Source organism: Saccoglossus kowalevskii, chromosome 8 (assembly GCF_978046115.1).
Source record: "Saccoglossus kowalevskii chromosome 8, keSacKowa6.1, whole genome shotgun sequence".
Lineage (NCBI taxonomy): Eukaryota > Metazoa > Hemichordata > Enteropneusta > Harrimaniidae > Saccoglossus > Saccoglossus kowalevskii.
In genome coordinates this window covers 19942061-19956783 of record NC_140648.1, presented here as the reverse complement: position 1 = coordinate 19956783, position 14723 = coordinate 19942061, and the positions used below count along the sequence as shown (strand labels likewise).

Sequence of the window (14723 nt, the reverse complement as noted above, 5' to 3'; positions counted from 1 at the left end):
TTCTGCCACCAATCAATGAATTTGAGCTAAATTAAGACCCTATGAAAATAAAAATACAATCTAAAAATAATAATAACAAACATTTGTGTAGCATATTGTTACAGCAAAGTGTTAAATTTTGTGATCTGATGCAAGTAGCCTGGGCCCCACTTAAAAAATAAAATTGTGTTCATTATAATATTCAAATTACACTCTCTCTGAAAATAGTCACATCTTATGTGTTAAATTATTTTCGGTTTTCTGGGAAAATTGATTGGCTTTAAAAACCGAATGTAAATTCTTTCATGACATGACGTCAATAATCTCTCATTTCTATGTCGTACCATGGAACTATAAACCCCAGGAAGAACAACCACTTTGTTTCCTTTGAACTATGATAGTTGCCGCAATGTCGAATGTTTATTTTGACTGTTTATTACGTCGCATTAAAAAATAAGCCGATTTACGCAAATGAACGTTAATCTCTGACTATTGGTCATTTTCGGAGTCAATCGGGCGACTTCGGGAGATCACGTGATCGAGTTGTTTCAGTTATAGCATAAAAAAAAAATGGCGCCAAGACAAAAACACTGATAAATGAGCGACATTCAAGTATGACTAATGTTGTGGAAACAAAAGCGAAAGCACTGTAAGATAAACTAAGACAAAGGTTTTTTTAATCCTCTTAGTTTCGTTGTTCTTCCTGGGGTTTATAGTTCCATGGTCGTACACACTCTGATGTACAGCTTTCTGCTGAGACAGTGCATTAAGTGTGCTTACTATTCATGAATGCTGCCCTGTTTAATATACAAAAATACTGAACCCTCAGTATGTTTAATGGACAGCAGTGTTTGATATGCCACCCAAAGGAGGTTTACTCATTCCAGCCCCGCATGGTTGACCATAGCGCTTATAAAACATGTTTCGGTATGATCATACTGTTTACTCTGCATAGTTATGTATCATCAGATCTGTATGTGCTTAAAAGTGAATGCAGTTTCAAAAATATGAAATTATACCGGTTAATTTACACAATGCAAATTAAAATGGAAATTAGTATGTCCCTGAATATCAGCATGTCGTGTGAGATTATTATCGTCACTGAAATTCCCATGATAAAGGAAATCATGCATTTATTATATAAACGCAGAGTAGCTGGGTAAATTAAATTTCTGATGCGAATATTTGAAAATTCTGCGTATGTGTACATGTATTCAAGAAAGAGCATGAAACATTGCATTGTTAGTTTTTCAGTAAAGTTGTTGATTGATCAGCCTGCAATGTGTATTCACAAATTCTATTGTACGCCCACAGATTATACATGTAGTCAAAAAAAAATAAACAATAACTTTGCAATACAAATGTTAGCGGTATTTATTATGACTGCTCTTGGAATATTTGATTAACCTTTTGAATGCGCAAGTCAACTTTTGCAACATTTTCTCAAAATAAACCTAAGTTTTTTTTTTATTTTTTAAGGAAATTTTAATCAATACCTCGATGCAGTGAGAACTTATGTCTATTTTGTTCAAAATTAACAAAAACGTTATATACGATTTCGCGAAAATTTAAAAATATGAATATGTTTTCATGTTCATTTTGCTTGACTCTGATAAAAAAAAAAGGTAATAGTTAGAATATGACTTTGAGTCATTGTGTGGTTCAAGGACATTTGATTACTGACCCTATGATGTGGTCATTACCATGGTGATACAAATTACCACAATGTCATGTTCAAATACTTTTATAATCAGTTGAATGAACTGTTTAGCAGAAACTAATTTTTGTCTTGAATGAATTTGAGAGGTTTTATGACATCCACAAAACAATATGTTTTTTCTTAGTGGATTTATCAATTATGTAAATAAAGATAATCTATAAATTAGTAGTGAATATATTAATAGCAATTTGTAATATGAATACATTTATATTTTGGGCTGCTGCTGACCGTTTGTGAATGATAAGTTTTGATTTGGTGTAAAACAAATTATGGTATGTTACTTTCACCACATAAAATGGTTAAGAAGAATTATCTTGATACCCCTCCCTGAAAGGTAAATTATACGTCAGGAAACTATATTGTCTATTAAATACTTTATTTTATCTGAAAATTCATTTTGGCTATTTAGAGGTTTATTTTTACTAAATGTTTATTTTCACTTGAATGTAAAATATAGAGCAAAATGTATTTTCGCAGGATTTTATTTTCACTGATTTATTCTTGAGTGAAAATGTAGTAATTTAAGGTAAAATATGTTTACAAAAAAATTTAATAATTTGCTAGCTGCATCTGAAAAAACATTGTCATCTTATGTTATCTTCTTCCCATTTACCAAGTGGCAAGAAAAATAATGTACTATGAGTACCGTAAAATCTGTATTAGAAGCCGCATCCGTAATAGAAGTTGCACCCATTATTTTTGAATATTAAATTGAGAACCAAATATTCATTATTTCTCATGTTGATGTTCTAATAGAAGCTGCATCCCCCTTTGTTGCATTGTACCCTTTTAATAGAAGCCACTGTTTGTAATACTGATTTTACAGTATTTGCTGCCATGGGATAAAATGTGTGTTTATTTTGCAATTTTGAATAACTTGTGTGCCCAAATTAGAATAAATAAAACTAAATAACTATCCACTTAATGAAAATCTCTTAAGAAAAACTTGGATTCTATGAGAATTATACTGTTCACTACTCAGGGAAGACATAGGGTGAGAAATGTGTATATTTCATTATAATGAGAATGGTAACCTCACAGTAGAGCTATGTGATTATAGTAAGACGTCCTAATTATATTGCCAGTATAAGTAGTGGCTGCATATGCACGCATATACAGTTAACTGTGGGTAATGCCTTTATTAAAAATTCAGGCTTCTGTCTGACTAGGAAAAAATAGCATAAAGACTATGTAACTGATACAGCTTTTAAAACACTGTGTGTGCCAGTCACATACAATGTAGCTATGCTGGTACACACTGTACATGTAGTGTTACTAAAATTATTGTATTATTAAATATACTTGGCCAGGCCAGGAATAGATTTTGCTGTTTTCAAATTATTTGACATCATGTGTGTATTAAGATGTCTATATGGTAGGCTTTAAATCGGGTGCAGAAAATGTAAACAGCTTTCTAACTTTAATCCAAATAACCATCTCCTCTGATGTAAAAAGCTACTTATAAGAGAATATAATTTTTTTAATAATTAATCCTCTTATTTTAATGACAAAAATAATTTTTCTTGTTGAATATGAGTTTTTAATATTTGAGTATTTCAAATAATTAATTCCTGTTATTTGCCATGTTAATAACGAAATCAACTTTAATATTGATGTCTTCATTTCCTTTTGCTGTGGTAAACATCCAGTGTTGTCATAGTAACATTTTTAATGAAGTCAACATACTAGACTTTCTTGCCCCAAATTTGTCTGTACTTTTTTTCCTATATTCTTCAATAGTTCTGGAAATGAACCCTAATTTTGGATCCAACAGACAGAATTTTCAGTTTTCACTGAAAAAATCTGGCTATTTTTATCCAAATTTTCTGAAGGAAAATGTTTAAGTAAACCAAACTATATTTTTTTGAATTTGTGATGAAAAGAGAGAACTGGTGAATTACTACAGTACATCTTGTATGATTTTGATGATTAAGTTCACAATGGATATCAATGAAAATATGTTGATGGTTCATTCAAAACTTGGTTTCAATGATTTATTTACAACCTCTAAATATTTTCGAAAGATTTTCACTGATTCATGACACTAAATTGAAATGTATGGGTTTTGCCCCCACTTTGCACGATATCAGTCATCACTGGGTAAGGTTTCTCTAGTTGTGCTATGTTAAATGTTGTATATCCTGCTTAAGGAAATGGTTTCCGCTTTCACTAGGTTAATATGTCATACTTGTATGTCATTGAAAAGTACTTGCTGCTGGCAAAAAAAAAAAAAAACAAGAATTTTATTTTTCATTGACCTGAAACTACATACAAGTTACCTGGTATACTAGCTAATTAGTATGCTTTATGTATGACCTCTGAAGGTCACACATCCAGGTACTTTCCGAGTTACGTCACAAATACATGTACACTGTAAATGAGAATTTTCTAATCATTTTTTCCCCCAAAAATGAATGAGTTTAACAGGCTAGGAAAAGTACATTACACACATATTTCAATATTGTTTGATCGTACAATGAAAAACATTTGAGTTGGCATGCATCTATTATTAAAAAAACAAAACACTGACTATTCACAAGCCAATTTTTTCAAATCAGACGTTTTACTGCTCAGTGACGCATATCACATGCATACATACATGAGCATTTGGTGCAAAGTACAAGTACACACTTAGATTGTTATTGCTTATCTGGAAAGGTTAAAAGTTTTATATCGGCAATAGTTTCATGTCATAAATATAATTTCATTGGTTGCTGCAGACACTCGTAATCGCAGCTAACAGTTGTGTCAAATAAGCTTTATCCAATGCTCAGAATGATGCGTATTTCTTCCGGTAATCACTCATTTCTGCTGACAATGATCAAACGAAAAGGAAGTAAATTTGAGTTTTCAAATAATAAACTGAAGAGATATTACTGTGCATGACGAATACAAGTAGTAGTTTTAGTGTTTACAGAGGTCATATAGTGTTATATATAGTTCTAGATTTATTGCCTTAAAAGGGAACTGCTCAACCTGCCATTGTTTCTGCATAAATGTGAGATGCAATTTTTAAAATATTATATTACATATACTGTAGAAAATTTCATTTTTCTACTATTAATTATAGTGTTTAGATAATAGCATTCAAAACAAAATTAAAAGGTGGTCGCACATCGCATGGTCAAATTTTGCGTAAACGTATTGTATACATGGCTATGGAACCTATATTGAATACGATGCGACACACAGCTCTTGTCTAAGATCATATGCTGTACAGTATTTTATATGCAAGTCGTTTCTTATATTTCAGGATAGTGGTCAAGCCTGCACTGCCCAACGTCTAGAGCCTTTTAACCTCTTCACCACCACTTCCTTCTTTTCTTCACAAATTCACAAAATTGGGAAATTTTTTAAGTAAAAACTGAAAATTGACTCAAATTTTGTCTGTTGGCTTCAAAATTGAATTGGAGTTCATTTCCAGAAATGAGTCCTTGTCTTGCAATTAGTTCAAAATACCTGGGGAAAATAATTTTACTCAAAAAATGCAATATGGTTAAAAAAAAATTCAGATTACACATTGATACATGTATACAGCTGGATTATGATTTATGACTATTATTTTAATATTTATCATAAACTAAAAATATCAAAATGTGTAATAACGAAATTTAAATTAAAAAATTAGTATAATTTGTGTATGCCAGTATTTATTTCTGAATATATCTAGCATATAAAGAATTGTGTGTAGTGGCGACAGTTCGAAACATATCGATCTAGCACTGTGTATTTTGTTAATTTTTAATCGAATATGCATTTGCTTCACTTGTTTCAACTGAACCTTGGTGCTAGATCTACACTTGAATGAACATAGTTAAAAAGGGCAATGTATGTGCTGTTGTCATAGTAATGGCATCAAAGGCAATTGATCTTTGAAAAAATGCATATTTCCGCTATACTTTTTCCCTATGTATGCTAAATTTGCCTTGAAAATAGTTCCTCATCAACTTTAGAAGTTCAAGCCTGCAAATATGTAGAAGGTTGGTCCTGATTGGTTACTCTACTGTACTAGCTTGCAAGCCAATCAGGGAAGACCTGCTGAACATTATATGCATTATGGCCATCTCCACTGATTTTTTTTTAAACATGTTTTATATAGGTCTTGTATATATATGAATGACAACAATATCACTTGTAAATTTCACTATTTGTATGAAATTTTAAAATTGTGTAGTGTACATACAATAAATAAATTTATTTAGGTGATCCTGTTTTAAATGTGTTGATTTTGGCTTACAGGTATCCAGAATGTTGGTATGAAGAAATTACCAGTAATCCTAAGTTTTTTTCACTGGCTGCCGTCTTGGAAAATAAGATTGTCGGTGTGGTTGTGTCTGAGATAAAGGTCAAAAGTCGTATACACAAAGAGGTGAGTCCCCAAACTACGCATCTATATCGTTGACGTGTGTCGTGGTTGACCATGATTTAACCGATCTGCATGGGCTGAGCCAAAGTTCACAAAGTTGATGGTCAGGAAGCATTTATGAATGAGTTACTCATGATGCCTTGGAATGTATAGTCCTAATAATCATAATTATGGGTTGACTGTACATACATGTAGATTTCATTATTGTCATTTGGGTGTGCTTTTTATTTTTGTCCATTGAGTGTGTTAGGGACTTACATAAGCGAGAGCGTGTTTACAGCAGCACGGTTTGGGTCAGTACTTTGTACGAGTCTTGATGATTTAGACCGAGTGGTGTTTTTATAACATACTGACTGAACTAGCAGATACACAATGTACACAACAAATTTATCATTTTGGACAGATGGAGAAAATGCAAATAACTTGAATAATAATTCAATGCCTATCACCTGACCTGTAAAGTATTATTCAAATTTGTACTTTTGTACTGCACTTTCATCTGAATGCTCACAATTGTACAGGTGATAGAGATTGTGTCTTTATCTATGAAGTGCATGTTCACACCCCCACCATTGACAATCTTTTTCAATAGCAGAGGAAGAAGTCTCACTTCTACCCAGTTACAAAGCATGCAGCATGCATGTAGTTACAGCAATTCCAGGCACTGATTTGACGCTGAAGTAGTGTTAGATGTTGATAACTTACTACAATAGGTTACACACTTTGTTTTCACATTTACAGAAGTTGTTACAAATAAAGCAGACAGCATGTCTGCAATTTGATGCGCACCGGAAGAAAACTCCCACCATAAAAGTGGCAGTACATTCGTTTTGAATTTCTCCTCCAATAAACGATCAAGGCTCTCAACTTAGTTTTGTACTTCAATTTGCGTCACATGTTATTTCAGTGAGAGGGCGTATACAGTGGTGGCACTGTAAAGAACTTTACAGAACCAGCTGACCGACTGATCATGACAGAATTATTGATCAAAGTGCATTCATTATTCCTGCTATGGAAATACCCGTATTACGTCGATGCATATAACTGACAGCTGCCAGTATATCAATAATGAAATTGAATACATAAGTAGAATGGGTGTTATTCGATTATTAGTTCTCGACGATGAAAACCAAAAGGTTGATGTCCCACCAAATAATCGCTTTAAAAACCTTATCACTCAGGCTGGCAATACACGATCACACGTCGGGGGAGGGTTATCGCCGTACACAAGTAGTTTTTGTCGAATTTTCCGCCCGTAAATGTTTTATAATATTCGACATAGTCTATAACGTTGTCAGTTTCCTGGCAGGATACTCTCGGTGGTAACAAACCGTTTGACGATATTATAAGCTGTCTAATCTCAGCAAATGACAGTCCACAAAAATACAAATCGACAACTCTTGTTCTCACTTCAACTGGTTTTTTGACTCCTTGATTCTCCATCGTGGTGCAACTTGGACAAATGCCGATTTGTAGACAAGCAATCTACACGATGACCGATCAAAAGTGAATAAAAGACAGACGCGCCTCAAAGTCTGTGTACCTGACTTTGTAGCAAAAATAGAAAACATTGTGGGCAATATCTGTCAATCATTCCTCTGATTTGCAGCCGATGTTTATATTTCTAGTTACAACTTCTGTAAATGTGAAAACAAAATGTGTAACCTACTGTAGTAAGTTATCAACATCTAGAACTACTTCAGCGTCAAATCAGTGCCTGGAATTGCTGTAAAGTGTGGTAAATATACAATCTGCATAAAAGCAGTGGATATTTACGAAGGCTCTATATAACTGTGGAGTTTACAATTCTCACATGAAAACAGTTGCGTTAACAATCTTCATATGAATGAATAAATGTGTGGCAAAACACTGGTGAAATAACTTGCCCACTATGTAATGGCCAAGATGTACACGTCCTTGTTAGGTTTAGTAAACGCAATCATTACCAATACAATCTACATGATAAAGTTATTATTATATTTAGTCATTTGAAGAATAATTAGGGGTGATATGCCCAAATATAGACTTCTGTCTGGAGAATGCAAATTTGTTGCGTTTGTATTTACCAAAAATTTGTTTGCCCATTTTAAATGACTGTGGTCATCGCGCCACGTCCTGTTTGATATGAGACTCGTACATGTAGCGGCGTAAACAATGCCTTTGTTTACATAAAATTTGAGCAGCAACGACTACCATCTTTTAATGTAGGTACTGTAATAGCATTAATTTTCACAAGTATTTCATTTCACTACTTTAATGTTTTAGCATGATTGATACATACTGTAAAATACTTTATTTTCACTTGAAATTAATTTTCGCTATCTTCGCTGAAAATAAAATCCAGCGAATAAACCTTTTTTCCTATATTTTCATGTATGTATGGGGGTCTAAAAACTAACTCTGCGACGCGATTGTGTGACTCGCCGAATGTTGATTATTGCACTCTGCGACAGGATCGCAGTGTCACTCTGCGAAGAGCACGATTCCTATTGGTTGGTTGGTCGAACAGCGCGAATCCCAATGGTCGATGTCCACCGCAGGCCTTATAAAAAAGTTTTAAATGGTGAAAAAAGGTACGGTAAAAAAAGTGTGTAAACACTATTTACCGGCGACATGCCGCACTGTTCGGTGATCGGCAAGCACATGGAAGACAAATTGTGGGACCAAACAAATGACACATGGTTTACGGTTTTTAGACACATCACACTGCTGGCTAGAAAAATTAAATAGTGTAACGTGCACGTTGGGTTTGACTGCCTATTTAATATGGTGTTACGTTATCGCCATCTTGGAGTTGTAAGACTTCGTTCCGACGACTATGCTCATTAGCATAGACGGCAGCTTCAAAGCGAGTGGAACGCGAAGTACTTTTCACGCGTTCTGCAACGAATGTTGTACGTCTTCTTTGAATTTGTTGAGTGCATCAAGGAAAATAATTTGCATGCAGTGAAAAAAAAATCATTCACGACGTGCAACGTTTGCCATGACAGCAGTTGATTGCAATCATCTGCCTTCGTTTAGATCATAAACAGACTCAAGACTTGTGGTCTACGATCGATCAGCTGGTATTTTAACCACCAGAAATGAAATACTTTGTAACAGTTGTGAAAAGTAAACAAAAACGGCGTTGGTTTGTGGTATGAATGTAATTATTTTTGTATCATAATTTTTGAAGTCAGTATTACTGAACATTATGGTTTATTTTTTTAAATCAACGCCAAATATCGGTGGTTCATATTGATCTTAATTTTCCAATAATTGATAAAACGGTTACTTTGTACCTTGATTCATCATCCCAGCTTTTTGAAATTTCGGAAAGACCAGTGCTCAAACGCTAACACTGCTACCGTTTCGTTAATATTTGCACAATGTTTATAACCATGTATATGTATATCTACTGGTTATACTCTGTTGTTGACGATTCTGATAGAATGGGTGACAAGCTTCCTGTCGCAAACAATGCATATTTATCTAACGTCCATTGTCAGCATTGTTACAGTCAAGACTTCGTCTGAGAAATCGTTTCATTTTCTAAGTCTATATTCTATTTTAATAACACTAACTTACTAACGCAATGGCGATTAAAAAAAAAAAGAAAGCAAAGACGGCAATGACAGACGATGCAAAGACAAATCTGCAACTCAGGGTCATATTTACTAATTTAGACTTGCCTGCAGCCTGTTGTGATTCCGATGAAAAATTACAGGACTCTCGCGTTCACCCTTCGTTTATGCAATTTATATTTATTTTTTAAGAATTTTTCATCGGAATCGCAACAGATAGCAAGCACGTCTAGGTCATATTATGACCAACCTCGTGAGCGGTTCGAAAGGGACAATTAGGCTGAAATATTCGCATCAACGTGAGAGTTTCAACTACTTAACCGATGACGACACCGATACGTGAGGCCGGTGATCAGACGAGGAAGTGAGTACAGGAAATCTGTTGCTCGTCGACATCGGCCAAATAAACAAAGCCATCGTTTCCGTGTATGCAGAGAGCGTGCACTCATCTAATTTTTCGTTGACACTGCCGTTTAACTCGTAGTTTTCCATCTTCAGCAGTAGTTTCAATCTATTCACACAGCTTTACTTTTTTTCTCTCTTAATATTCTTAATAAAATGATATTGATTGCCTAGAAACAGTTTGACCCGCTACATGCTTTATTTGGGATTCAAAGTGATGAATATAGTCATAACAAATTATACTTGCTAATGACAAAAAAAAGAAAGTAACATCGTGTGCCCCGGATCATGTAAAACATACTTCGCGCTCTACTCGCTTTGAAGCTGTCGCCTATGCTAATGAGCATAGTTGCGGACGAAGCCTTACAACTTCAAGATGGCGTTAATGTTACCAGCTCCCTGATGTTACACCGTAACAAGGCACCCAACACCAACGTGCATGTGTTTTGTAACCCCTCTCATCCCCTCCGAGGGATGTTATACATGTTAATATAAAAATCAATGTTAAATACTTGCTGATTACCAAACCGTGCGGCATGCCGTCGGTAAATACTTGTTTACCGTAGTTCGCGAGCAGCCGGCGAAATAACCATTTAAAACTGAACATTTCTATAAGGCATGCTGTGTACCCTTACATCGATCGACCATTGAGATTCACGCTTTTCGACCGACCAACCAATGGGAATCGTGCTCTACGCAGAGTGACACTGCGATCCTGTCGCAGAGTGCAATAATCGACATTCGGCAAGTCGCACAATCGCGTCGCAGAGTTAGTTTTTAGACCCCCATACATACCTCATATTTTACATTCAACTCATCAAAAATCAGTGAAAATAAATTCCATACAAAACACCCAAAAAGTCATTTCAGTGAAAATTAATTCCAGCTAAAATAAAGTATTTCACAGTATACAGTAGGTTTATAAATTTACAATTTAATTTCCTTTGACCAAATTGGTAAATATTTCTCTGTTATACAAATGTGCAAGTTATTCAGTTTGCTGTTCATATAGACTGTACGCATCATGAATGCTTGGATTAATATTTAACAAGGATAATTAAATAGTATAATAACAATAACAGTTTTATTTTCATAACCAGCTCATGTATATAGTTATTTCCCAAGCAGGTATGAACAGTTTTTGTGTTAAAAAACAAACAATCTTGAAAATTTATAAATTTGAATTGAAAACCATTCGTCCAATCAAAATGGTAATGGTATATGAATAATGTTTGTAAACACTTCCATAAGAATCAATGACAATCAATATGGCCATGGTCAAAACAAGAGCCCTCTTTGCTATTAACCATTTTACATTTATCACTAGTTAACTTTGGTCCTATACTGTAAGAATCAATTTTCGTTATTTTTGCTCAAGGAATGATTCAGTGAAAAAAAAACAGCGAATATACTCTTTCTTCTATATTTAACATTCAACTCATCAAAAATCACTGGAAATAAATTTCATAGAAAACACCCAAAAAGTCTTTTCAGCGAAAATTAATTTCAGCTAAAATAAAGTAATTTACAGTATTTGTTTTCCAATTTCCAATTTCAAAAATTGATCAAGGCATGCAGCTTATGGAAAATTATATTTCCATTTGGTTTAAATTTATCCAAGAAATTATGAAGGATTAGAAAATATTAATAAGCAAAATGTGGTGTATCCAAATGGTTACAGCTGTGTTATGTGAATATAGCAGTTATATTTTGGTAATTGCAGTAGAATGCTGACATAAAACATTAAGTATGCAAGATGAATGGAGTTGGCGATGCCAGCTGATATTTTATTTACTTTTCGGTAACTTTGATCTATTACCTATACTGTATTGATCTATGTTGCCATGGTATTAACTTGCCTAAACTGTATAGATCTGTTGCCATGGTATTAACTTGCCTATACTGTATCGATCTATGTTACCATGGTATTAACTATATAGTTCCATGTTACCATGGTATTAACTGTATAGATCTATGTTACCATGGTGTTAACTTGCCTACACTGTATAGATCTATGTCTCCATGGTATTAACTGTATTGATCTATGTTACCATGGTATTAACTGTATAGATCTATGTTACCATGGTATTAACTATATAGATCTATGTTACCATGGTATTAACTGTATAGATCTATGTTTCCATGGTATTAACTGTATTGATCTTCGTTTCCATGGTGTTAACTTGCCTACACTGTATAGATCTATGTTTCCATGTGTTAACTTGCCTACACTGTATAGATCTATGTTACCATGGTATTAACTATATAGATCTATGTTTCCATGGTGTTAACTTGCCTACACTGTATAGATCTATGTTACCATGGTATTAACTGTATTGATCTATGTTACCATGGTATTAACTTGCCTACACTGTATAGATCTATGTTACCATGGTGTTAACTTGCCTACACTGTATAGATCTATGTTTCCATAGTGTTAACTTGTCTACACTGTATAGATCTATGTTTCCATAGTGTTAACTTGCCTACACTGTATAGATCTATGTTTCCATAGTGTTAACTTGTCTACACTGTATAGATCTATGTTACTATGGTGTTAACTTGCCTACACTGTATAGAGCTATGTTTCCATGGTATTAACTTGCCTACACTGTATAGATCTATGTTTCCATAGTGTTAACTTGTCTACACTGTATAGATCTATGTTACTATGGTGTTAACTTGCCTACACTGTATAGAGCTATGTTTCCATGGTATTAACTTGCCTACACTGTATAGATCTATGTTTCCATAGTGTTAACTTGTCTACACTGTATAGATCTATGTTTCCATGGTGTTAGGAACATCATCAAAAATTCAATGTAGGATAAAAAACTTAATTCCTTTAGTTTTTTCCCCCAAACCCCCCACCCCTACCCCCACTGAAACTTAATTGATAAATATTGATCATGGCGTCAGACTACATTCATTATTATATACAAATTGATAATCGGACAGTAGTATAGCATAGCAGTTAGATGTAATAATGAAGGAGAATATATGCATGCTCAAACTACTTTTCCGGGTTCAGCGCATGCTCTAGGTCCATGCCCTGAAATTGACCTCTATTGACGCACATATTTACACTTGAACCAAACCATTTTCTCGTCTTGAATGTTTTTTTTTTCATTTTCTGTTATTTTTGTCTATGATTGAATAGAAAAAAAAAAACGAACTACAAATACACCAAGATTTATTTTGACTTCATTAAAAATAAAATCCTTTTTGTCGGATGGAAACTTTTTGAGGTCAACCCGGCCCCCCTAAACTAAAGCAAATAAGTTTTTTTATTCGACATCGATCTATTGACGCCGTCCCTTAACTTGCCTATACTGTATAGATCTATGTTTCCATAGTGTTAACTTGCCTATACTGTATAGATCTATGTTACTATGGTGTTAACTTGCCTATACTGTATAGATCTATGTTTCCATGGTGTTAACTTGCCTATACTGTATAGATCAATGTTACTATGGTATTAACTTGCCTATACTGTATAGATCTATGTTTCCATAGTGTTAACTTGCCTACACTGTATAGATCTATGTTACTATGGTGTTAACTTGCCTATACTGTATAGATCTATGTTACTATGGTGTTAACTTGCCTATACTGTATAGATCTATGTTACTATGGTGTTAACTTACCTATACTGTATAGATCTATGTTTCCATGGTGTTAACTTGCCTATACTGTATAGATCTATGTTTCCATGGTGTTAACTTGCCTATACTGTATAGATCTATGTTACTATGGTGTTAACTTGCCTATACTGTATAGATCTATGTTTCCATAGTGTTAACTTGCCTATACTGTATAGATCTATGTTACTATGGTGTTAACTTGCCTACACTGTATAGATCTATGTTACTATGGTGTTAATTTGCCTACACTGTATAGATCTATGTTACTATGGTGTTAACTTGCCTATACTGTATAGATCTATGTTTCCATGGTGTTAACTTGCCTATACTGTATAGATCTATGTTTCCATGGTGTTAACTTGCCTATACTGTATAGATCTATGTTACTATGGTGTTAACTTGCCTATACTGTATAGATCTATGTTTCCATGGTGTTAACTTGCCTACACTGTATAGATCTATGTTTCCATGGTGTTAACTTGCCTATACTGTATAGATATATGTGTCCATAGTGTTAACTTGCCTACACTGTATAGATCTATGTTACTATGGTGTTAACTTGCCTATACTGTATAGATCTATGTTTCCATGGTGTTAACTTGCCTATACTGTATAGATCTATGTTACTATGGTGTTAACTTGCCTATACTGTATAGATCTATGTTTCCATGGTGTTAACTTGCCTACACTGTATAGATCTATGTTACTATGGTGTTAACTTGTCTATACTGTATAGATCTATGTTTCCATGGTGTTAACTTGTCTACACTGTATAGATCTATGTTTCCATGGTGTTAACTTGTCTATACTGTATAGATTTATGTTAGTATGGTGTTAACTTGCCTATACTGTATAGATCTATGTTTCTATGGTGTTAACTTGCCTATACTGTATAGATCTATGTTACTATGGTGTTAACTTGCCTACACTGTATAGATCTGTGTTTCCACAGTGTTAACTTGCATACACTGTATAGATCTATGTTTCCATGGTGTTAACTTGCCTACACTGTATAGATCTATGTTTCCATAGTGTTAACTTGCCTATAC

The 14723-nt window shown here is 34.0% G+C and overlaps 1 protein-coding gene across 1 annotated transcript in view; it reads left to right on the top strand.

Moving 5' to 3' along the window:
- Positions 1 to 14723, top strand: part of LOC100371949 (N-alpha-acetyltransferase 60-like) — a 65634-nt gene that overhangs the window by 19656 nt on the left and 31255 nt on the right. The window contains exon 2 of the mRNA XM_006824368.3: positions 5939 to 6068. Within this exon, the coding sequence (XP_006824431.1) occupies positions 5939 to 6068 (130 nt within the window). The remainder of the gene's footprint in view (positions 1 to 5938; positions 6069 to 14723) is intronic.